The 25120-nt window shown below is 44.3% G+C and overlaps 2 protein-coding genes across 4 annotated transcripts in view; one reads left to right on the top strand and one right to left on the bottom strand.

The window, feature by feature from the left end:
- The window catches only part of DENND4A (DENN domain containing 4A), a 48731-nt gene extending 41656 nt beyond the window's left edge, over window positions 1–7075 (top strand). For all 3 annotated transcript variants that reach the window (XM_084213944.1, XM_084213943.1, XM_084213942.1), the window contains 6 exons: window positions 41–251; window positions 496–750; window positions 1264–1381; window positions 2056–2218; window positions 3084–3148; window positions 3374–7075. In XM_084213944.1, the coding sequence (XP_084070070.1) occupies window positions 41–251; window positions 496–750; window positions 1264–1381; window positions 2056–2218; window positions 3084–3148; window positions 3374–3510 (949 nt within the window). In that variant the 3' untranslated portion in view covers window positions 3511–7075. The remainder of the gene's footprint in view (window positions 1–40; window positions 252–495; window positions 751–1263; window positions 1382–2055; window positions 2219–3083; window positions 3149–3373) is intronic.
- A 941-nt stretch (window positions 7076–8016) lies between these two features.
- On the bottom strand, window positions 8017–22285 carry SLC24A1 (solute carrier family 24 member 1; the record flags this gene model as incomplete). The annotated part of the gene is made up of 8 exons (XM_084213725.1): window positions 21270–22285; window positions 19263–19371; window positions 12919–13002; window positions 11201–11325; window positions 10386–10589; window positions 9931–10020; window positions 8915–9081; window positions 8017–8266 (listed from the first exon to the last, which is right to left on the bottom strand). The coding sequence occupies exons 1-8, from the start codon at window positions 22188–22190 to the stop codon at window positions 8017–8019; spliced, it is 1950 nt and encodes a 649-aa protein (XP_084069851.1). The 5' UTR covers window positions 22191–22285.
- Window positions 22286–25120: the final 2835 nt, after the last annotated feature.

The raw sequence follows: 25120 nt of genomic DNA, 5'->3' as shown, positions 1-25120 counted from the left end.
AGCTGAGATTCTTTTTTCTTCTTTTCTCCCTCTCCTCTAGCAAATCTAAGCAACATGACAATGTTTATGCCAGAAGTATCCAGATCCCCTCAGGAAGAAGACAAAATGTCTCTGGGTCAGAATGTACAAGTCACCCAGTAGCAAGGAGCATCAGTACTTTTGGTCCTTTGGAAGAAGACGAGAAGGAAACCCAGAAGATCAGCCATATCATTCCTACTGGTAGCCTGCCTGCTACTTTGCAAGGACCAACAGTGTGTAGTTTTTCTACCTTAAAAGTCATTTTTTCATGTTTGCCATAGATTAGAGATATGTGTAACAGCATTAACCTTCCTCAATTGCAGTAAATGCTAGGTTGTACTATTTAAACTAATGCTAGTTGTAGCTTTTAGATGTTGGTGTGTGTCATATGGAACAAAAGCATTTATAAGACCTTGTAAGACAGTTGCATTCATTACCTTAGTTACAATTAATGGCATTTTTTCTCTGTTCCTGCAGGATTCCTTGGGCCTGGAATGGCGTTTGCCTAGTCCTGATCCTATAACGGTTCCTTACCTCAGTCCTCTCGTGGTATGGAAAGAGCTTGAAAGCTTACTTGAAAACGAAGGGGATCATGCAATAACAGTGGCAGACTTTGTAGATCATCACCCCATAGTGTTCTGGAATTTGGTGTGGTATTTCAGGCGCTTGGACTTGCCCAGCAACTTACCAGGATTAATACTTTCTTCTGAGCACTGCAATAAGAACTCCAAGGTATGGGATCTGATGGGAAACACTGACACATGAGAAATGGCTGCTTGCCCATATAGGAAATCATTATATGATTCAGTAACTCTTAGGAATGTGTCATGCACTATGCTGAGCCCATGCCTGAATTGGTAAAGAATGTGTCAGCTGAGGGAAGATATTCAAAACTGTGGAGCATGTGCTCAGCAGTCCTTGTGGGGGGCCAGTGTTCAGCTCTTACTCATCCCACTGCAATTTGTGATCCTTGGTTTCAAGGAGGATAAGTTGCTAGTCAGTTTTGTTGCTATTTGAGTAGCTAAGCAGTAGAAGGAGGAAGTTTCAATACTAAGACTGTAAAAAATAGGCAAAACACTTGTTTGCGAGGTCACTGATTATCTCATTAAGATTTAGCTTTCTGTATGTAGTTTTAATAGCAAAGCTTTTTACCATGAGACCTATAGATTTGAAGATACATGTTAAATACACAACTCCTTTGTCACGACTTTGTAATAAAATGGTTTTGTGCATTCTCCTGTTCAGATTCCACGGAACTGTATGTCAGAGGACAGTAAATATGTTCTTATTCAGATGCTATGGGACAATATGAAATTGCATCAGGATCCGAGGCAGCCTCTGTATATTCTGTGGAATGCTCAGAGTAAGTTTTGTTCCGTTTGGATTTGGTGCTATTATTTTGGATTTTGGTGTTATTTTTTAAGAACAGTTTTTCATTTTGAGCAACTGAAGCATGTGTGTTGAGAAAAGATGTCTTTGTGGATAGTTCACACAAGCTACAGTACTGATTTTTGATCATACCGCTTTTTGTCTTGCAGGTCAAAATCGCACTCTTTTGTTTGAGAGTGAGTGTTAAGCTTGGTGTTGCTATTCTCAGTTCGGTGACTTGTTTTGGGAGGGAGGCTGGTTCTGTGCTTATGAGTAAACTGCTTGAACAAGTTTTAGTTTTCCAGCATTTCTGTTTCAAATCCTTGACTGGTATTGCCAGTGGCTTTTTCTTCACTGGGATGGGAGGAATGAGAGGGAATACATTTCATTGATGCTGATCATCCATTTAGCTCATGTTCTTATTTTTAGAATTTGCTTACTCAGAGTTTTGTTGCTGGTATTGCATCACACACCTGAAAAAAGCTCATGGCCCATTCCATCCATTGAGTTTAAGTGCATTTTGTGTTCTACATTGATAATTTTTGACTTGATGTTTTATTCACTGCATACATGTCAACATTTTTACAGATTCTGTAGCCTTTTTTAACAACTCTCTACTTGCTACACAAAGAATCTGTTTATTCTTACAGCCTTTCTAATGTTTTTCAGCCCAGAAGTACCCAATGGTCCAGTTATTGCAAAAAGATGATGACTCCTTTAACCAGGAGCTCTTGAGGAGTATGGTGAAAAGCATTAAGATGAATGATGTGTATGGACCAATGAGTCAAATACTGGAGAGGCTCAACAAGTGGCCACATGTTAAAAGACAGAGGTAAGACCACCAACGTGCCTAGCTGGAGCAGAGTTGGGCAATAATCAACTTATTAATGTGAATTATATTTTCCTAGTGTGTTTTTTAAAGGAAAAAAAAAAGTTTTTCACAAGTGTTTTCAAAATTTATCACTCTGGTAAATTTTTCTTATGGTAACTTTCACAAACTTAGTTTTTCCATTTTTACTTTTTACTTCTCCCCTTCCCCTTTACTGCCACCTCTTTTTCTTATCTCTGAGCAATGGGAACTAGGGATCATGTATATATGTGTATATTTTGTTATTGAATGTTATTTATAAATTAGGTGTTTTAAAATAAGTGTGGGGTTTTTATTTCTAGGGTGTACAGAAAAGGAGCTAAGAAAGGTTATGTCTCATATTTAGGCAGAGGTTCTTTTCCATTAGCAGTGGAATTGGTGAACATTAATTTCTGTGAATTTTCATTTCTTGCCTGGATTTACTGATTTATACTAGGGTATACAACAGGCTTGTCAACAGCTGGAGCATTGACAAGGTGTTTATTTGCTTGTCTGCCTGCTTTTTCGAGCTAATGTGAAAATGCAGAAAAGCAAATTCCTTGCCAGGTTAAATTTTGTGGAATTTGGTTGAGTGTTTAAGTGTGTGTTTCTCTCTGCATGCACTTAGTGCAACTTCCAGGGGCCCTACCATGGGTGATGTCCATGTGTGAGGAATCTAGGGCATTCCCCAGAGCTCAGAAATGACAATATTTTGGAGGAACAATCAGGAGTTATGTTCAAAATGCCTGTTTTTAAATAAGTTGTCTTTAAATGCTTCAATCTGTTTTTAATAGAGATTGTTTTGTGCTGTATCACTGCAGTATATAAATTGGGCTTTTTACCATTTCAGGAGCCTTTACAGAGAAATACTGTTTCTTTCACTTGTTGCCCTGGGAAGAGATAACATTGATATAGGTGAGTTCTGCCAACTATTCAAATGAGCACAGATGATGAATTTATGCAAACTTAGTTGTACAGCTTCCAGAAAAAAATAATCTGTAGATTAGATGTGTGCCACTCTGTGGCAAGTGCCAAATAAAAAGGACTTTACAGATATTTTGTGCTGATAAATGCAGCTGTTGTGGCATTTGGGTGGTGTTTTTGAGCTTGCTATCTAAAGTTGTTTTTCCCTTGCTGCAGATGCTTTTGACAGAGAGTACAAAATGGCCTATGATCGTCTCACTGCTAATCAAGTGAAGAACACTCATAACTGCGACAGACCACCCAGCACTGGAGTGATGGAATGCAGAAAGATTTTTGGAGAGCCATATCTTTAACTGTACCTGGCTAAAGAGGTGATATCTATGACGTATCCCTGTGTAAAATAACCACTTCAGTCACAAGGAACATCTCAGTCTTCAGTGTTCAGGAATGTGCGTGCGGCGGACTGTGGCGGGAGGCCTCGGGAAATTCGGCCTGGCTGCGGTCGTGGAGATGGACAGAGAGCAAAATGGGCCAAATATCATTTCCCTGTCCCTTGTCCTTTCTGCAAATCAGTGTGTGGAGAGGCAGGTTATAAACAAAATCAGTTCTCTGACTTGGGACAACATATTACAGCTCCCTTTAAAAAAAAAAAGATTAAGTAACAGGTGGACAGAAACAATGCACTGAAACTAATGTGAGCGAAGGAAATTCTTCAGAATCTATTGTTTACATAGAATATTCATGATGTTATGAAGAGCATACAAAGTTGTATTATACATATTTTAAATTGTTTATAGTAAGTTGATATTTTTTTAATTTTTTTAAATTACTGGAGTGAATTTTAAATGGACTTGCTGCAGAAGCAATACAGTGCTTATTTTTTTTGCAGTACACTGCTATTTATAGTAACTTGTCCAGTTACTTTTTGAAGAGTGATTTGTTTTTAAAGCAGAATAGAAAATGTTAACCTTCACCTAGACAGTAGTGGAGATCCAGGATTTCTCTCATGCACATTTGGAAAACGTGTTACCACAGCAATCAGAAGGAAGGTATGGTAAATTTTGCAAAACTCTAACAAATACACTGATGTCTCTGTGAAACACTTCTGTAGAAATCTCCTCTTCCCTCCCCATTCCCTAGGAAAGGGAAACCACATTGAAGAGTCCTATGGATTTTGTTATGGAATCAGCCCATCTCAGCTGTTGGCATTTGTTAGTGTGGCCTCATTCCAGATGTGACCTGGAGCAAATGCCAGCCTGCAGTGAGTTCTCCACGAGCACGCAGCGCTCGGAGTCTCGGTGGCTGTGTTTGAAGCACTCAGTACAGCACCACATAATGCCCATCCAAAGCTGCTAACTCAAGTACATCCAGCAAACTTGCTACAGGGAATTCTAGGGACTGTAACTTACTGGGGCATATTGTGCTTAGTTAAACATACTTGGAATGTTCTGTCTCTGTTTCACAGGCAAAACAACTTTGTTTTCTCTGAAGAAAACTGCTATATCAGTCCTTGTGGTGGAGTCATGGCTTTTGCCTCATGTTTTCTTGTTCTAGACATTTAAAAAATGTTCTGTGCTCTCAGTCACATAGCAACTCCTCACCAGAAGGTAGGCTACAGGGAAAATATCAGAAGTCTTGCATGGAGGTGGGAAAACAGACATCGAACTGTATAAAACACCCTAAACAAATTTAAATCATGCTTTAACAAATAGCTTTATTTTAAGTAATCTTAATGATTTTCCACTCCTAATTTTAGTTGTTGCTGTTATAATACTTCCAAATATTCAACTGTTATATTAGATTTTATATTGCAGTCTGCCTACCAGTAGGTGTTTTTAAAAACATCTTTAGTTTGCAAGTATAATAAACCAGCAATACTTAGGCAGAAAGGTGATAAACTTCAAAGCTCACATTTACTTTATTAAGTGAAATAGAGCAAGCCTTAGAGGCTTAAATGAAAAGTAATGCTGCTATGAAGCTCTGTAACCTCCTCCCAGACCTCTGTAGAGTTGTAGGAAGAAGCTGCCCTAAGAAGAAAGGATTTAAAACCTGTAGAGCTGCAGGTATGTGCTGATGATAATTGCAGGGTGTAGTCTTGGATACAGCTTCCATCGGGTAATGCCTCTTCTCTAATGTGCTGCTAATTATGTAGCTGACCTTTCTGAACGTATCCCCTGACCTGAGGTGGAGCTAGCAATGCTACACTTACAACATCTTTCACATTTAATTTATTTTAACAATTTGTGATGCTCTTTTTGTACTGCCACGCTTGTACAGTATCCTTGTGCATGAAATGAAGCTCCTTTTTTCACCCAGGTACAAGGTAGAGATATCCTCTTCATTCCTCTGAACTATTGTGAAATAAACAGGCTATTTTTGAACACATTCCTTGTAAGTACCCCTTAGTGTGCATGGCTGCTCTGCTCTGTACAGTAGGAATGCTGCATTACCATGGAAATCTTGCCTCCAGTAGTTGCTGTACTTAAGCTCATAGCTGGGTGTGCTGTGGGAAGGTCGTGTTCCCAGCTCCCTGCAGTTCTGTTTCCCATTTGCCACTGGGGCAGCCACTGTTCTGTAGGACCTTCAAGCCATGAAAGGAGAGAGAGCAAGTGCTTTTTCCAGAGCTGCCGTGGGGTGTCAGAGGGGCTGAGCTATGACCCAGCTTCCCACTCCCATTCCGGGGTGGCCGAAGAGCCGAGCCCGGTCCCGTCCCCAGCACGGCGCCGCTGTGGGGGCAGCACTGTCACACGTGGCCCTTCCTCCATCCCAGTCCCAGCCTCCTTGTAAGGACTTCAGCTGCCTTCAGACTTATAAACCAAGCAGTTGTACTTCTTTCCAACATCTCCCAGCCCTGTCAGGGAGTGGATGCTGCCCTGGGAGCAGGGCTGTCCGTGCAGCCTTCACACAGTCCCGGTGTCCCTGCATCCCCGGCGTGGCTCTCCTCAAGCGTTGCCAATGTTAATTTGGGTGTGCTTTTAAATTATGCTATCATGTAGTAGCTCATCAGTGAAATCATTAGACTTAATGAATTGTTTTATAAAGTCTGTTGCAAGTCGGTCCACTGTAGAAATATATAAAAACAGTCAGAATAACAACATACTGTAAGTGGGAAATTTTCCTCATTCGAGTCACAATGTTCCAAACATATCCTGAGGTCAATAATTTTTAGAGCATCATACAATTCAGTGTTGAAACAGTTTTGAAATCTCACTTTCCTTTATTAGAAAAGCAATTTGACTATATTTTCCAATACCACAAAGATGAATAAATAAAATATTTGAGACATATTTTCAATTTAAAATTTTGTATGAACTGAATTTTCTCCTTTTGTGTACTAAATAAGGCTTATGTCCAAAACCTGAAACAAAGGTTTAACATTTGCAGTGCAATATATATTTTGCTTTACTTATGGTTCCACTGGAATAATTATTGGAGATGAAATACTGAAATGTGAATAGAAGTTGTGCTGTTTCTCTGACACTGCTGTGTCCCATTTGAGAAGTCTTGCTGTTGGTACAGTTACAGCCTGATGAATTTGACTTCCACTGGCAAATTAAATGATTTGTATCCCAAGAAAGAAAATTCCTGCATGTAAAATCTTAATGGGAGATGCAAATGGTAACAAATGGGAGATGCAAATAGTAATAATAGAGAGGGGTATTTCTGGATATTATCTCACTGGGATTTAAAAATGGTACTTTGTTAGTCTGCAAGCAGCACTTTTTAAATGAATGGTTGTAGATTTGTAAATATGTAATGTTTAAATTTTATTTACCAAAAACCAGTATGTTGGATGTTTGCTTTGGTTTGTAGTTCCTTTAAAATATGCAAAGTCAATGTTCACAATGTTAAGGTTTTTTTCTGTCTCATCCCAAAAAAAAGACGTTTTACAGTGAGTCAATAAAAAGCTTAAAATCCTTGTGGTTTTTTTCATTAACATTTTATTAGATTGATTAGTGTGTCAGAAATGTCTGCAACTCTTAACCACATTGTGTGCTCCCATGAGGTGTTAACAATAAACCTCTCAGGTTTGGTGATGTCAGTGGCATTTTTTCATCTTGTCTATGTAGAAGTCAGTGTTAACAAGAGGAATTAGTGCTGGTTAAATAATCTGTAACTGTGAGAGATTAGTGTCAGGATGAAAACAAACCCCCAGCATTCAACTCCTTGTTGTATTTGATTCCTGGCTTTAGTTTAGATTAGAGGCAATGTGCTGTTGTAACCCCTGAGCCTTTTAGTCTTTTTGCAGCAAGATGTAAACTCAGGTGACATCACACCTGTACCAGTGGCACTTTACAGGAATTTTAGGCACTGTGTTCCAGATCTGTACCTGATCTTGCAAGGAGCTCAGTTTGAGGGAGTTCTCTGCTGAGCTTAAAATCCACACAGATTTTAAGCAGAGCAGTTCCATAAAGGCCCAGCCACATCAGTCTGATTCTCTTCCCATTGAAGTAAAATTCATGGATTTCAGGGAGTTTGAGCAGTTCACTGACTAATTTAGAGCATGTTCCTGAAAATTTCCTATCATGAGTAAATATTATGTGGTGAAAATCAGCTCCTTTAATTTGAGAGAATCAGCCATAGTGAAAATTTGATGCATCTAAATAGTATCAGCCTTTCCACAAGTGCCTAAGTGTGTGTTATTTAATATTGGTCATTTAATACTGTTCTGATCCTAAAGAAAAACAGTAGAGGCTGACACACCAGTTAAGATTGATTTATTCTTTAGCATGTTAAAGGAATCTTATTTTCAGTAAGTTTGTTACAATTCTGGTTGCTTTTTTTCAGTAGAACTGCTGCTACCTCAACCCCCTTTTGATGTTACTGGATCCTCACAGACATCTTGAAGTGTCCACATGTCATACAGACACTGGGCAGGATATTATCTTGTCCTCTAACATCACACTGATGATCAGAAACACAAAGTAAAGAGCAAACATGGTGAGCCCCAGTAATTTGTTCATTTTCCATTTACAGACAGCAATAGAGAGAATCACAAAGAGGAGCATGAGGAAAAGGAGAACAATTGCACAAAACAAACCATTGCTGCTGACTGCCACAGGGCTGAGGCCATTGAAGATAGAAAAAAGGAACCAGGGAACTGGTAGGCTGCAAGGAAGGGAAAAGTAATTGAAATAAATGTTTTAAGGCAGTTCATTATCTGCATCATAACTAAGCAATTTTTCCAAACTGTTACAGTTTGGAAAAAAAGTGCATTATTGTATTCAATATAGCTCAGCATAAATCTAAACTGGGTTTTTTCCTGTCAAAACTACATTTGGATAATGCTTGCACTATCATAATGCAATCCAAGAGTAAAATGGTTTGAAAATAATATCTAAGAATTGAGTGCTTTGGTGAGCTATAATAAAGAAATGTCCTGATGGCTGAGGATGGGAGATCCAGGCACTGATACTGACCTTCCCCAGGAGCTGAATGTCTGAGTGACCAGGTAAGGCTCCTGTATAGCTTGGACATTAGCCAATGCTGTCTTGCATTTTTGTCTTGAAAACTTGGTAATTTTGTGTTGATTGGTGATTTTGTGAATTGGGTGAAGATAGTGGGCTGAGTTATAACAGTTTGTCTTTCCTGGCTGGGTTTGGATTTGGGTTGGGTTTCTTCAAAAGGAACTGGTTGCTCAGCTGCCCTTCACTTAACTACAGCTAAAATGAAATTAACTGAGGCATGTTTGGTTTCAAACCAGGTAACTTTGTGTTTCAGAAGAAATGCAGCTCTTAGCATGGCCCTGGTACTCACCCAACAGTGATGTCAAAGATGTTGCTGCCCACAGAGCTGGACACAGCCATGTCCCCCAAGCCCTTGCGGGCCACGATGACACTGGTGATGAGGTCAGGGATGGATGTGCCTGCTGCCAGTATGGTCAACCCCATAATTTCTTCTGATATCCCAATTGTTTCACCAACCTAATCAACACAGTATTGGGTAGGGCTGTTAGCAGTGGAACGTGGAGTGTAATTGCTCTGTGTTAGGGTTTGTGCCATATTTGAGTTAAAGTATTCCAAGTCCTATAAATGTGGCAGCATTTTCCTGCTTCATAGGATTAATAAGTTCCATTTTACTGTGTCTGTTGATTCTGGATTTGCTCTGTAGTGTAGGAAATCTGATCACATTGATGCCAGTACTGAGCCAAGGTCAAGTCAGCTACAGCACAATTTTCCTGTCCTCAGTCCTCCTCTTTTGGATGTTGTCTACCTTTGCAAATTTAACATCAGCTGTGCAAGATCTAAGAGCCTTTGGAGATGACAGTCCTTGGATTTATGGCACGATCAGATCTACTGTGCATGTGCAATATATCACTCAATACAGATTGGGGGGCTGTTCCTACAAGAATGAAGCATTATTTCCCAGAATACCAGGTGAACATTAAGATGGGGGAGGGAAGAACATTTAGCAGCTTCCAGAATCAGAACCTATATTTTCCTAGAATTTTAATTAGGTAATGGGTAATTATGTTCTGCATAGAAACATTCATTAATGAAAAGTCAGAATTAAGATAAATCTTGATGGTACTTTTCCTTTCACTGATGCACAAACTCCTTTGGAACCTCTCAGAAATGAATGAATATTTGTCAAATCAAAAAAAAAAAGGAAATCAAAAATTCCCTTTTGGGTTCTAACAAAACAAAGTTCCTACTGTTGTGATGGATGACTGCAGCAGTAATTCATCAGATAAAATGCCACAGTAACACTGCCCCCTCTCTCCATCTACTTGTTCTGAAATGGGGGTTTGCAGAAGGAACAAAACCTCTCACCTGGTGAGCCCACCACACCATGAGATAAGAGAATGCAGCAATCCAGAGGATGGATCCAAAAAATGTGATGACAAAGAATTTTTTTGATTCCTGTTGAAATCAAGTTTGAAAAGAAAAAAGAGAAGTTTCAGGGAAGTTAATAGTCCCCACTGAAAGCTATTCACCTGAAACATTTCACTGCAATTGATTGCTTTAACTCGAATGCTGGTCTCTGTTTGCTGTTTTTCAGCTTGATTAGGTGACCTGTAGTTGCTAGAATTTGTGGTTTATTAAATTAAGTCTCTGGAATGACATTACACTGCAGCTGGGGCTCCTGTCCCACTCTCTGCAGCAGGAACAGCCCTTCAACTATGCAAAGACTCCAGACATGGAAAAATGGACCCAAGGGCTCTGGCTCAGAGGAAATCTATGGCTCAGTTAATGACTCCAGGAGAAGAAGGAAGGTGGATTCTTACCGAGTTTCTGACATCAGGCAGAGTGCTCCAGAGAGGAAAGACAATGGGAAAGAGGAAAAGGTAAATTGCTTGTTTTGTCCTTGATTCTGGCCATTCCAGAGATAAGGGCTCATCATTTTCATCACCCTCTGTGCTGTCACCATCACTGTCCTCCTGGCTCTCTGAGCTGCTGTCATCTGAGGTGTCACTGCTTGACAGGGGGGGCTGTACCTCAGGATGAAAAAATCAAAAAGCCAATATATTTTCACACTAACAAGGAGCTGCAGTTACTCACTGTGGCCTCACCTGAGCAGAGCTCACATTTGTAACCTGCTGAGGGCAGCCACAGCTCTTGTTGGACAGGACCCAGGCACACCCCAACCCAACAACCCGTGTGTTGTTAACTAATGGGCATCCACTAACTAGAACCACCTTTTAGAAACAAATTAAATACTTCATGTCCTTGAAAAAAACTTTTTTCATTGGAACTGCCAAATCACCCAAAAGAAATCTGGGGAGCAAAACAGAACAGTCTGCTGGTGAGCACAGGACAGGCAGGTGCTCTTATCTCCCCTTACCCTGGAGTACCCTCAGAAGAGTCACTTGAGGGGTCAGTACTATCCAGTATCACTTGGTGTCATAATTTGGACCCAATTTGTGTTTGTAAGCCAAAGTGTTCCAGCCAGCATCTTAGATTTCTACACACATAGCCTATTTATAGATACCAGTGACATGGGCTGGGTCCTGTCCCAACAGCTCTGGAGAGGGAAGAAGGAAAGTACATGTGAAGGTCAGCCTGGGTGGGCACTTAGTGCCTGTGCTCCTGATTTGGGTACCTGTCCATCCTGTGGCACATCTGCTTTCTGTGTGTCTTTGCTGGGCTCAGAGTCACTGGCAGGAGTTACCTGGACGCTGCTTGGTGCTTTCTTTCCCTCTTCTGCAAAAGCAATAAGAAGGAATGCTGGTTTCAGTCATCCTGGCTGGGTGGCCACCATATCAGGGCATCGCCTTCCCTGTGTCCAGCAGGGAGTCTGAACTCCCTTCCACAGTGGTGGCATTTCAGATTAAGCACCCTCAGGTTGCTTTGGTTTGTTGTGTGTCCTCCCTGGCTGCTGGGATTGTGTTTAGTAAATATGGGCAGAATTTGGCCCACCTGGAGCAGAATGAGACCTTGGTGCCTCTCTGACCTTCCATACAGAACTGCTGTAAGGGGCAGGGAAATGCTAATTACCTTATCTACAGCTGATGGGCATTTCTTGGTTTCTTTCTGGATTCTGAAGATTGTATTAAAACCATCCTTAAAACCCAGAAAGGATGTAAAGCTTTGCTTCTCAGGTTCCCCCCCAGCTTCCCCCTCCCTCTGTAGAGCACAGCATTCTCCAGGGACCTGATACTCTTCAAGGCTTCTGAGAAATGACCAGGATGTGCTGCCAGACTTTAATCCCTGATCGTTTGGTGGGTATTCAAAAGCAAATAGGAAAGTGCTGACACATACAAGGAAATAACTGCAATGTCCTGCTGTTCCTGCAGTAACCTGCATAGCCAAGAGGAACACGGAAATCTCTGTGGGAACAGCAGAAATATGGATAACATGGAGCAGGCATGAGGGAGTGAAGTCAGTGTGATATTTATAGCACACACCAAGAGTTTACTTGGGTTTTAAACAGTGTTTTTTTCAAGTTTGGGCTCATTCACCTCTGTGAGGTGCTCAGGTGCCTGGAGCAAGCTGGGACCTTGCACACCAAAGTTTCTTGGTGGTCAAAATCTTCAGCCTTGCTGGCAGCACAAATCTGTGTTGTAGCACAGGTCAGCTCTGGCTCCAAGGCAGCCTTTGTGTCAGGAGTGACTGACAGAGGGCAGATCTAGGTTAAATGTTAGATTAGAAATGCTTCCCTGGGAGGGTGGTGAGGCCACAGCACAGGTTGCCCAGAGAAGGTGTTCCAGGGATGGCTGCTCCATCCCTGGAAATGTCCAAGGCCAGGCTGGATAGGGCTTGGAGCACCCTGGGATGGTGGAAGGTGTCCCTGCCCGTGGCATGGGGTGGGATGGGATGGTCTCTAAGGTTCCTTCCAACCCAAACTATTATATGATTATGTGATTCTCTTAAAGGAAGGGTGCAGAGGTCCTTGGAATTGATACAGACACAGTGTAGATTGTTCCCTCTGGAGGAACCCTCTGTGCCCTTCTGCAAGCATGTGAAGGTACTTTCTTTTAACAAACACCTCATTTGCAGGGTCTGCCAAAGACCAGCAGCACCCAAGTGCTGTTTGCAGTGCCCAGATTTCCCCCCTGGACTGTTCCATGGCCATTTCCAGTCCATCCTTGCAGCTCTCCCTGCCCTGCCTCACTAACAGCTCCTCTGGGGATGGCTGCTCCTGCCTGCGTGCATCGAACGATTCTTGCATTGTTACAGCAGCTATCTGTGCCCAGAAACAGCACAAAATTTGTGTTACACCCCAGAGTTTCCATGCCTGCCCTTAGGCTTTGCATGCTGGGAAGGTGAGGGCTTGCAGTGCAAAACAAGGCAAACAGTGCTGGCTCTTCCTGCACTCACCTGGCTGGGAGCCTTGTCCTTGCAGGGTCTCAGCCTTGGCCTTGGCCAAGTTGCTCAGGGTGTCAACCCTGTCTTTAAATTTTGCTGTGGGTGAGAAGGACACAATCATCAAGGGCTGTTAATGCAAACCCCCCCTGGACCTGCCTCCCCCAGCATACACATGCTCTTGCCCCCTTCCTCCTGCAGGTGCTGCAGCCAGCGCTGCCCCAGGGGCTGTTCTAGCTGTGACCTCAGGTTTTGGCTCCTGCTAGTTGGACATAGCTGTTGTATTTAACTGCTTAGTGCTACAGCAATTACACCAGCTGTAGAACTTTTTAAAGATAATGTAGAGTGATGCCTTAAGTTTTAGCTTTTCTCTTTTCCAGATTCTGTACTGCATTAGTACATCATTCTAAACCTCACACAGAGTGTTATCAAGTTCTCCTCACAGCTCAGTCAGACAAAACAATCCTTTTCCAGCCCCAGAACCAAGGACACCCATTGCAGCTTCAGGCCCAAAAAGTACAAACAGCAGCAAATTGAGGAGAGCAAACTGGGAGGGTGGGACTGCATAACCTGGAGCTGGAACTGGATAATTAACCCCAATATAGAAATGGACCAAAACCTATACAAGTGTGAAAATGTGTGAGCTGCTGTCCATCTTGGGTGTAGCCTCAGCCAGGCTCCTGTGCCTGGCTGCCCAAGGTGTGTCCTTTGAAGGCCTTTTAATAAATCCCCACTTTATTCCTTTAGCACTGCCTAGCCTCTGTTCTAGCTAGCCTCTCAAGGCATCAAGAGGAATGAGAAATCCTTTTCAGGTCAGTAATACTAAGGATATCTGTACTTTATAGGAAGAAAATGCAGAAAGAACAGAGGGGGAGTTTCAGTGCAATATCATCATGTTCACAATGGACTATTGATTTTTTTTTCTAGGCTAGATTATGAGCAAACTAAAAATGACACCTTCCTCCTGCAATGTGGCTGTTGAAGAGGCTTTAGGGTGCTGCTTACAGCCTTGGGACCTGATGGGAATGGAAAATAAACACCTTTTATGTTCCAGTTCCCTGAAAATGATTGATTTTTCCAAGTATACACAAGTGTCTCCTGCTGGAGCTGTTCTAAATTCCTGGTATCCAGGTTCAGCATGGTTCAGGCTGTCTGAGAGATGTTCTTCACCAGCACAGGTCTGGTGCTCTATTTCTGGGACTGCTGAGAGCTTCTTCCACTGTGAACCAAGCTCTGCCTTACTCAGCTGAGCTGCTTTTTTACTGGTTTACAGTGAACTGTGGGACTGTGTGTCTCTATAGTTGTTTTTTACTCAAATATCTTCCTGCTGACTCTCAGTGAAAGTGAACAAGAATGGGCTCAAAGAAAAGCCCCATTTTGCTCTAATGTCTGTCCTCTGTTGAGCTGCACACCCAATGACTGAGGGTCACTGAGTTTGCACATGGGCAGTAGCCACAAGAATTGGCCAACACTGTTTGGCTTGTGTGCAGGGCTGTAAAATAATTTTCTCTGAAAGTTTTATCACACTGATTTAATCTACTGTGTTGTTGACTATGCACCCAGAAGGTGCAGTTGTCATATTGCCTCAAGGGCAGGGCCCTGACATTTTATTAATCACTGTGACACTGAGATAATAGAAATAGCATGTCCAGCCATGTGGGTAAACTATTGTTCTGAGCTGAACCTTGTAAAAATCAGTAAATTCTGCTGTATGTCCAATAACTGGGCCCAGCACAGATAGGAAGACCTCAGGGGACAAGTCCTACTCTGGTGAGATTCCTGCTGCTGTCTGACAGAAACATCTTTCACCAGCTGAGATTTCCACTGAGCACTGGAATGGCTGGACTGAGATGAAATCATCATGGAGTACCAGAATGGTTTGGGTTGGAAGGGATCTTAAAGGCCATCCATGGGCAGGGACACCTTCCACGTCCCAGCCTGCTCCAAGCCCCATCCATCCTGGCTTTGGACACTTCCAGGGATCCAAGCGCAGCCACAGCTTCTCTGGGCATCCTATTCCAGGATCTCACCACCCTTGCAGATAAGAATTTCTAATCTAAATGATCATTTCTTCTCCTTTGAAAGGCTGCCTGGGACACAAGAGCCTGACTCTTCCATGCTCCTTGTCAATACTGAAGGTCACTGGAGGGGATGTGAAATGTTGGCTTCCTTCCCCCTGTGCTCGTGCACAAGCACATCCCTCAATGCAGGGATGACCTTTTGCTCCCAGTCTCCTCTAAGCCCTGGGTAGTGCATCCTTCTGTTTGGCTTTTCCCTGAAGCTGCTGCAGAAGCTCCTGTCAGCAGGGTCAGGGCGGTCAGGCTCAGCCTGAGATTATGGAAATTCAAGCTCTGGCTCGATGCCCTCAGCCAGGCCCCAGGCTGGGAGCTGGGTGGAGCCCGGGAGCATCTCTGGCAGGATAAACAGATTAGGCCCAGGCCACTGGCCAGTTCTCATGAGATCAGCCTCGTTTAAAAGGGTGGTAATTCCTCTGACACACAATTCCTGCAGGAGGGACTGAGACTGGAGGCAGAGCTGGTTCTAAGCTGGCCAGATCTGCAGGTCAGCATAGGGAGGAAGGATGTCCATGGGCTCAGTCCGGGCTGTGCTGGATCAGCTGTGCAGGGCAGTGTCCCTCTCAGTCCCCTGGGGCATTCTCTGCTGGCAACTCTGTCCCCAGGGCTGAGAGCACATCACACAGGACATGTCTGTGTCCAGTGGCCCTGAGATGCTCTACAGGAGAATTCTTGTCCTCTGAACTGACAGCATCCAAGATGGACTTCAAGTGGCAGCTGATCTTCTACCTTGAATTTGGCTCTTACATTTAATTCACTCTTTGGCTCTAATATTCACTCTTAACAGGATTGACAACACAATCAGCAGGAAGGGTTTTTTCTTTACAGTTTGGCACGACTCTGAAGGATTTGGAGATTCTGCTATCTAAAAGTGGAAGTATAAAAAAAAATCTTATGATTCCTTTTTCCCCTCTGGATCTGGAATGCTAATGAAGCAAGGAGAAACTGTAGCTGCCTTCAGCCTTCTCCAGCCTGCAACAGTGCCCACTGCTCTGGTCTAATTTCCAAAATCATTACCTTGTTAACTGGGGCATAGTGAGGGCAGACAGCTCTGACAACCTCTCTGCTGGAGCCTTTTGCTTCATTCAAAAAGAAATGTAGGCTTCTGCTTTGTTCCCTGTGTGACTAGAGTTTAAAGAGTCTGGTGGTAAGGCTAGAGGTTCAGAAATGAGAGGGTTCCTGAGCATTTCCAAAATCCTCACTGCCTTTACTTCCCCAACAGTTCCCTCTGGTGTCCAATGGGTTGATCTGGAAAAGATCTCATGTGCTTCTTCTACTCATTTTCACAGGAAGTGGGGAAAAGGACAAAAGAATAAACTTGATAGAAATTCCTAATTAAAGAAAAAGGCACATTGAAGGTAAAAAGTTCTATCAAAAATATAATTCAGGATGCCATGTAAATATTAGAACTTCTAAAGTAAACACGTAGTCTCTCTGAGACAAAGACTTAAGTAATGATCCCTTCCTAATACAAAAAGAAATAACCCCACACTCTGAACTCAACCTGCTCTTCAAAAGAGAAATTTTGTTTCACAAGGGGTGTTGCAGCTTTGTGTTTCATACTTCTGCATTTCCAAGACCTCTGCCTCCGAAATTTGGGGTTGGAGGCCCAGTGCTGGCAGCTTTTCTATGTTTTGGGCCTTGCTGCCCTGAAACCACTTCTGTGCTGCCCAAATAAAAAGCGAGGGCAGCCAAAAGAAGGAAACCCTACAGAATCCTGATTGCAGCAGGTTCAGTGAGGAACTGCTGAGCAACTGTTGGCAATCTTTTCCTTCTGTTGGGTGTTCATTTCCACAGACTGTAAGTGCTGATGCTACAGGCCTTGGCAAGAAGGAACAAGGGCCCTTGAGGAAAGATATATTGCTTTGGGATCATCTTTTATGTGGCAGCCTAATTACAGAAATGTGCCTGGTACAGAGAGAGCTGCACACACAGCAAAGGGAGGGACAGTGTTGGTGATCCATGGGAAGCAGGCACAGCTGTTCCCAGGGTCCCACAGGGCTGCAGGGCTGTTAACACAGGACTAGGAACTATTAACCTATCAGAATACAAGTCCTCATATGCCTTGGCAGGTTCAAATCCTTTTCCAGATCCTTCCTTGGGATGTCATTCTATCTCTTTAGCCAAGCTCCTCAAGGCACTTAGTCTCTCAGTCTATGCATAAATTCCTTTTCTCCAAACTCTCTTTTCTTTAGGTAGGAAGTTGTCAGATTAAGGAGTATCTCCTACAAGACACACAGGATTTGACACATTGGCTCCTTGATTTTTGAGTGCTGAGCTGTTGTAATATCAGAAATTTTATTGATCTATTTTGTAAGGCGGTGTCTCGTTTCTCACAGCCTTGAGTGGAGCAGGCACGTACCAGGGGCAGAGGTTTTAACTCAGTGGCGTTATTAAAGTAAAGGCTCTGGTTTATAAAACCCTTCTGGAGAGGCTGTTGCAGCCCATCCCCGCACGGTCCCTGCGCTATCAGACGCAGATACACACGGCCACACTCCCATCTAGTGGCTGGCACACACACACGGGAACTCACGTCCTGCCGGGCAGCCTGCGCAGGTTGGATATCAGGAAAAATTTCCGTACCCGAAGGATTCTCAAGCCCTAGCACAGGGAGTCACCATGCCCGGAGGGATTTAAAGGATGTGTAGATGGGGTACTGGGGGACACGTGGCCTTGGCAGTGCTGGGGGAACAGTCGGACTTGATGATCTTAAAGGTCTTTTTCAACTTAAATGATTCTGTGATTCTACGTAATGAGTAGGGAAGTTTTCTTTGAGAGAAAATCCAAACTGGTCCCCCCGTCCTGTTATTCACAAGGCCTGGGAGCAGCAGCCTCTTCAGCAAGGACAGTGGAAAGTTCCCAGCAGCCTGTTCTGGGCTGGACTGGCTGGGGCTCTCCTTGGCCTTGGCTGCCAACCTCAACCCCTCACAACTCTCCTGCTGAGGGGTCCCAGAGTTTCACCAGGGCACCAACCTGGATCAGAAAGCCAAACTGGTGGTGGCCTTGGGTGGGCAAATACTGCACAGACATTTAAAGGTGTAGGAAGGATAAGATGCTGGGAGGTCTCTGGGTGGCAGTGGCCCCTCAATTTTGGCACTTTCTGATGCTCAAGGCAATGGGATATCCTCTTGGAAGGTTTTGGGTCTATCCTGGTGCTGTTGATACAACCTTTTGGAGGCACAGGAGCCAAGGAACAAACCCTGAAGAGTCTGGCTTTTGTTAGGCTACAGTTGATAACACATTGGGTGCCTTCACTGGAATCTGTCAAAGCACACACTGGTCTGCTTTGCTGTCCTTCTCCAGCCTCTTTGTTCCCTCGATCAGTTTGTGCAGCTGGGATTCTGAGCTGAAGAGTCCTCTTTGTAACCTCTGAGGGACACGAGAGGTGCTGATCTGCTTAGCTTCAATCTCTCTTTGAATGAGCAGCAGATAATCTCTTTAGAACAAGTAGGGCAGTGGAGGGGTGGGGCATGTTCTGAGCAAAGAAAGAAAATCTTAAAGATGTTTTTTATTAATGTGCTTCACTCCTTCTTTAAAAATAAACCTCCACAGTGTGATTGGATTAAAGTTGATATAAAGCAACACATTAAAAGGCTGCGTACAAACACCCTGGTCTGTCTGGAGATGAGGCTTCTCTGCACCCTGGGCAGTTTAAAAGAGGTCTTGGACTTGAGCTGGTCATGCCCTGGCCCTGGGGAGCTGCCCATTGCCAGCACAGGGCTGTGGGCACACTTTGCCATGGCAGTGATGATTGGTGAGCTTTCAGAATCACACAGAATTGGCCTCACCATCATGATTAGAATCTCAGCTGGGATTTTAACCACTGTCAAAAAGAGAATCCCTCAAGGGTTTTAACCTCTTTTTGTGCTGCTCTTTCAGGGCTGGAATGAGGTCTGAGCTAAGAAGAGGAAGATGGGATGTGCTATGGGATAGGGGGAGCCTGTAACTCACATTAAGTGCCACTGCAGTCAGGGAGACAGCAGAGACGGGGGATGTCACCACTTCCAGGGACCCCAGCAGCAGCAGCTGCCACCACAGCCGTAACCAGTTGGGCACAGGAACAGCAGACATGGCAGGACCAAAACATGAGGTGTTTGTCCTTGCCAGCCATGTGATCAGAAGGAGCACATTCCACTGTCACAGAGCTCCCCGCACCTGACACCATCTGTGATACTCAGCTGCACCCCGAGGGTGAGTTGTTGACCCCAAAATACTGATTGTATTCCCAGTGAAACCACTCAGGGCTGTGAACCCAAGGCCCTCTGGTGTGGAGCATCCACTCACCTTCTGCCAGGGGGTCCAGGGTGTGGATCATGAGCTGGACGATGGTGCCGCGCATCTGAGAGTTGTGCAGGGAGGCCGAGCTGCTGCCCCGCTGCAGGGCTGGCCCAGGCTGTGGGAAGGCACAAAACCACTCAGTTCCAGCTTCTTTGTCCCCTACATCAGACAAGGTCTCTCCAGGCCATGGGGCAGCAATACAACAGCAGAAGAGGAATCAGTGTTCAGTGTTTGCTATGGGAAAGGACAGACCCCGGCAGCCACTGCTATGACAGCCCAGGAAGAAATTTGGCCATGAAACCAGGTAAGAAGAGTCACTGTCTGAATTTCTATATGACTATTTTATAGCAGAGAATGAGCAGCACTCTTCTAGTTAAATCCACCTGGGAAGCCTGAGCTGTCCCTTAAATTTTATAAAAATTCCTTAAAGGACAGGAGTCAGCCAGGTGTCCCCTTAAGCAAACTGTGGCCACTGTGCCTGATAGGATACAGGCTTTGATCCAGGTTTCTTGACACAGGAGTTGACACTTTTATTTATGACCTGATATGGGGAGAAATTCAAAATACCATGACTTCAGATCCCTGTAAAGTTACTTAGACCTACCTGCAGCTTCCTCACATCTGGTGGCTTCGTTGTTCCATCATCTACAACTGCCCTGCTTGTCTGCAAGCAATGAAGAACAGAAATGACCAATCACCTCTGCTGCTTCAGGATCTAATGATCCTTCAGGCTGCTGCCTGTGGGGAAGTGGCACAGGTGACACAAATGTCCATGGATGCTACTGAAAGTGCTGAAGCCATGAGCCTCCTTAAACCCATTGGCTTCTGAGAAAAACGGGATTCTACCTAAAGCCTCCCAGCAAAGATGCAGGCACCTGGGGGCAGACTCACAACTGATTCCTGTAGCTACAGACAGACCCAGACTTCACCCCCAAACATGTGTATCCTTACTCATTTCCAGCAGAGAAAAGGTTCAAAGACAGATATTTTTTACAGTGATAAGCATTACTTTCCATCATGTATAATTTCTGTGATTAATTTTTCCCAAGGGATAGGTTCAGCAGCTCTCTGTCATGCTACTAAACATTAGTGAGAGCTCTCTGGAAACTTCAAGTGCAGGGCTGGAGTCAATCTGTGATGCTTGGTGATGTCCACAGTGATGTGTGTGTATCACTGCAGTTTCTTGCACGTGTATCCCACTGGAATGGAACCCAGAAGATTTCAGGACTCCCAGCTGTGAGCACTGGCTGAACAAAAAAGCAGAAGTAGGAAAGAGAAGGAGTTTCTCAATTCTGCACCACTTCAGCTATCCTCACTCTCCTTATCTGCTTCCTTCCTTTCCTTAAATGATGTGGAGTGCCAGGATCAGAAGGCAAAGCATTCTTGAGGGCCAGGGACACATCTGACTAGCAGAGCATGCAGTGCCAGGGGACAGTTTGAAATCTGCTGGAATGGAACTGGGTTTGGGCACTTGAATCTGTTGCCAAATGCTGCCCAGGAGAGCAGGCAGTGCTTGCTAAAGCTGTCAGATGCCTTTCTGTGCTGCTGATCAGGTAAGGAGTGATACCACCAGCATCCTAGCAACACATTTGGCTTCAGAGAGGGAAAAGAGAATTTCCTCCAACATCTCTCAGTTGCAAGAGGCTGGGACAGATGCCTTCTCTCCCCTCTTTATCAGAATTGTCCAATCTTTTTCCCAGACCAAGAATGTGTTCCTTCAAGTGTTCTTTCTGAAACTTCTTTTGAACAACCAAGTAAGCAAAATCCCACACATCTTTGAAAGCAGCTAAGAGACATTTAGTAATTGCACAGGTAAAACTCTCTTTTAGTGATGCTTTCTAATTTCTTAGAATCTCTTTAGTTTTCATTTTCCCCATTTTAAAACCACAATTTTTGACTACTACCTGTTTTCTGAGGTTTGAATATGTGCTTTGTGAAGTAGATGCAGTTTTTCTTTGTGGTTTACACTAAAAGTTATTTCCAACTTGCCCTCTGAACTCTAAGGACACCAACCTGCTGCATTTGCTCTGCTGATGCTGTCTGCACAGCATTTAGCTTCTTTTTCAGCTCCTGCTTCACCCATTGCTCCAGGAACACGTTATGTTTCATGGTGAACACGTATGTGGCATAGGCAGTCAGTAAAAGGAGGCTTTCCCACCAATCAATGACACTGTCTAGGAAAAACAGGATGAGCATCAGTAAGTCTACAATGTAGAATGTGATGTCTCTAAATAAGGGCCACCATGTCAGGTGGAGTATCTGCCTCGAGAAGAGGGCACAGGTGCCAATGACAAAGAGGATATTAAACACTGCTGAGCCCACAATGGTACCGATGCCGACATTGCTGTGTGAGATGAAGACACCTATGAGGGACGTGAAGAGTTCTGGTGCTGATCCACCTGCTGCCATGAAGGTGGCTCCAGCCACATCTTCAGAGATCTGCAGCTTCTCAGTGATCACTCCCAAAGCAGGGACAAAATACTCATCACACACTATGGCCAAGGCCACAAATACATACATCATGCCAAAGATGTGAAGTACAACCCACCCTTGCCTGCGTTCTTCCACACTGAACAGGTCCTGGGGATATTCTCCTTTGGACTCATAGGGTGGTTTTTCATCTGGGGAGCTTTCACTGGCATTTTCTTGCTGTGGTGTTGTGCCCACTGACGTGGTGACAGGCACGGCCGGCTCAGGATCCACATAGATGCAGTGCCTTATTTTGGGTGCTGTGCCATTGCCTCTTACAGCAGTCTTGTTGCTGGGGAGGTCCCTGGAGGTCACTTTATCAGGGTCCGTGGGTTGGGGGGCTCTGTGTGATGCTGGAAGGGCAGAGAGGCTGAACTGGAGCTGGCAGAAAGAGAGGACCAACACTATGGCAAGCAAGAAAAGGATTCGGTTCCTGCGTAGCCGCCTCCTCCGTGGTAAATGCATTTCCTAAAGGTTCCAAACTCAGAGCTGTGTCCAGAAGCCACTGAAGACTTCACTTGGTCAGCAGTTTGCTGATCTGGAGCATCAGGGTTGGAAGTGCACAGCACAATTTCTAGCTGATCTGGAGCATCAGGAGTAGAACTGCACGACACAAAATGGGGAATCCTGCAAAAGAAAATCTGGTGTGAAAAACAAAGTACGGCAACTTTCCACCACTTGGGCAGCAACACTTCACTGCCTGCTTGTCTATTTTTCTATAAAAAGAAATGGACTTAAATGAGTAAAGAGAGATCTAGACCCAGGTTTCAGTGTATTTTTTTAATATGACCGTAGGCTATGCTGATTAATAATGAAAGGTTTGGCTTAAGAGAGTGGAGTTGGCTGAGGCAGCCCAATCCAAGCTGAATTCTGGTACCACCAAATGCCCATATCCAGGAGCTGTTAAGGACTGCATTGACCAGAGTCCAGTTGTTAGTCTGTAATATTATGTTGGGTCAGTGTTATGCAGGAGAAGTGGATATGGCTTCTGTCAAGGAACCAACTTTAAATTGCTAAAAATGATGCTCTGAAAACAAGACCAGGCTGTTCAAACCTCCCTCCTAAACCAGTTATTCACAAAAATAACCTCAGGAGGATGGAAACTGGTTTAGATGTGATGCTGCTCCATGGCTTTCCAGCCTTTCACTCCCCAGGAAATCATCCAAGGAAGGGTGAGGATTTTCCTTCAGTTTGAGCAGAGGGTGAGGAGAAGGTGGTTCTAGTAAAACTGGGGGTGCTGAGCAGCCATTTGTTTCTATGACTACATCTTTTCAGGGCTTTCTGTAGAAATCAGAACTGGCAAAGTGGAATTGTAATCATACCTTTTATTAGGGGGTAATTAGCATATTTTGCATAATTATGTGAACAGCATTTAGAAAGGGAGAGACATTGTAAATGCCAGAGTGACAGTGCCTGCAGCTGTGACAGCATAGGGACAGGGATTTGGGGCTGGACAGAATTCACTCTTCAGCACTGCTTGAATGTTTTACCTTAGAATGACACTCTTCATGGATTATTTTTTTCCCCTGAGTGGGCATGTTACATTATTCTTTAGCTGTGAATTATTCTTTAGCTGTGAATCATAGTTTTCTAAACCATTCTCAGATAAGCTCTTCATGCAAGTTATCACACATTTACCCTCTTGCATAACACCCAGGGAAGTTATCAGCCTAAATTTCTTGCAAAACAGGCAATGTTAATTTAAATAGTTGGGAGGATCACTAAGGCAACAGTAAGAGAGGGTCATGGGAGTACCTAGATAAATAGATGATACAAGCTTTGCTTTTCATACATAAAAAGAAAATAAACATACATGTGGCAGAACAGCACAACAGGTATAACAAATGGCAGGTTAAGAGAAAATAACTTTCCCTAACAAAGACAGGAGAGTTAAAAGGATGGCACAAAGGGAGCACAGTTATGCACACACTCCTATTTAAATACTGATTTTACTTCTCTTCAAAACAAGCTGCTTAAAAGATGTTTTGCAAGCAGAAAGAAATCCAAAGGTAAGATCAGTTCTGAGAGCTCTGCAGCCTTTCACAACTCCTGACCAGAAGAATGCAGAAGAATTGTTTCTCTAGTCTCGTAAGTTTAGGTCAATTCCTGATAAACCCCTTTTCTGACCTCCTGTCTCAGTAACACGAAATCCCAGCAAGCACACCAACCTCCCCAGCCTACCTTCCAAAGGTCTGTCCAGGAGGAAGGGGAGTTCCAGGGGCTGGGTGTAGTGCTGGAAGCTTCTTTGGTACTTAACAGCCAGATGGGAGATGCTGTTGCAGAGAGAGGCAGGTGAAAATGATCCCATTTTCAGGATGTCTCCTCTGCTGGCAGAGTCCTAAAACAAGAGCGGGTCAGGTGTGAAGGACATGTTAGTGGAGGAATTCCCAATCCAGTTTAATACCCACAGCCCCTAAGAAGATTAAATAGTATTGTATAGATTTGGGTCTATCTCTGAAGCCAATACCTTTGTCTGCTACCACAGGTTATTCTCAGTGTGAGGACAGGTGATTATCCCCTTCACAAATTCCTGCACTGGAGCACCAGCCATGGCCATGGATCACCCTCCCGGCCCTGGCAGCGGGTAAATCACATTTACAAACACTTTTAAACACCGAGCATGGAGCTGCACTTGGAGGCATCTCCTATGGCTGCCAGGCCAGATGCCAGACAAGCAGCTCTGCTGGTCTTTGCCACAGTACGTGACCCCTTTGCAGTGCCAGAGCGAGGTTTAAAATTCATCAACTCCTGGAAAAAATCCCTCAGGGCCAGTGCCAGGAGCACTGAGGCAGAGGGAGGGAGCAGGGACCTGGGACTCTTCTGTGGCACTGATACGGTGCAGCTCCACAGGGGAAGAAATAACAACATCCCTGGCCAAGGATTTAACAACCACAGCAATCTAATAGTCAGATTTATTGCAGGGGAACTAGAAATGTGTGATTTGATTTTGGGTCCCTCATGGTGAGAAGGACACGGAGGTGCTGGAGCATGTCCAGGGAAGGGAGTGGAGCTGGGGAAGGGTCTGGAGCGGCTGAGGGAGCTCAGCCTGGAGCAAAGGAGGCTCAGGGGGCCCTTGTGGCTCTGCACAGCTCCTGCCAGGAGGGGACAGCCGGGGGGTCGGGCTGTGTTCCAGGGAACAGGCACAGGAGGAGAGGGAACGGCCCCAGGTTGCACCAGGGGAGGTTTAGGTTGGATATTGGGAAAATGTCTCTGCTGAAAGGCTTGTTCAGCATTGGAGCAGGCTGCCCAGGGCAGCGGTGGAGCCGCCATCCCTGGAGGGATTCAAAGCCGGATGGATGCGGCACCTGGGACACGGCTTATGGTGGCCTTGGCAATGCTGGGGCAACAGTGGGACTTGATGATCTTAGAGGGCTTTTCCAGCTAAACTGTTCTGT

The sequence above is a fragment of the Fringilla coelebs genome (genome assembly GCF_963513975.1).
Source record: "Fringilla coelebs genome assembly, chromosome: 12".
Classification (NCBI taxonomy): Eukaryota; Metazoa; Chordata; class Aves; order Passeriformes; family Fringillidae; genus Fringilla; species Fringilla coelebs.
This window is presented reverse-complemented; position numbering and strand designations above follow the sequence as displayed.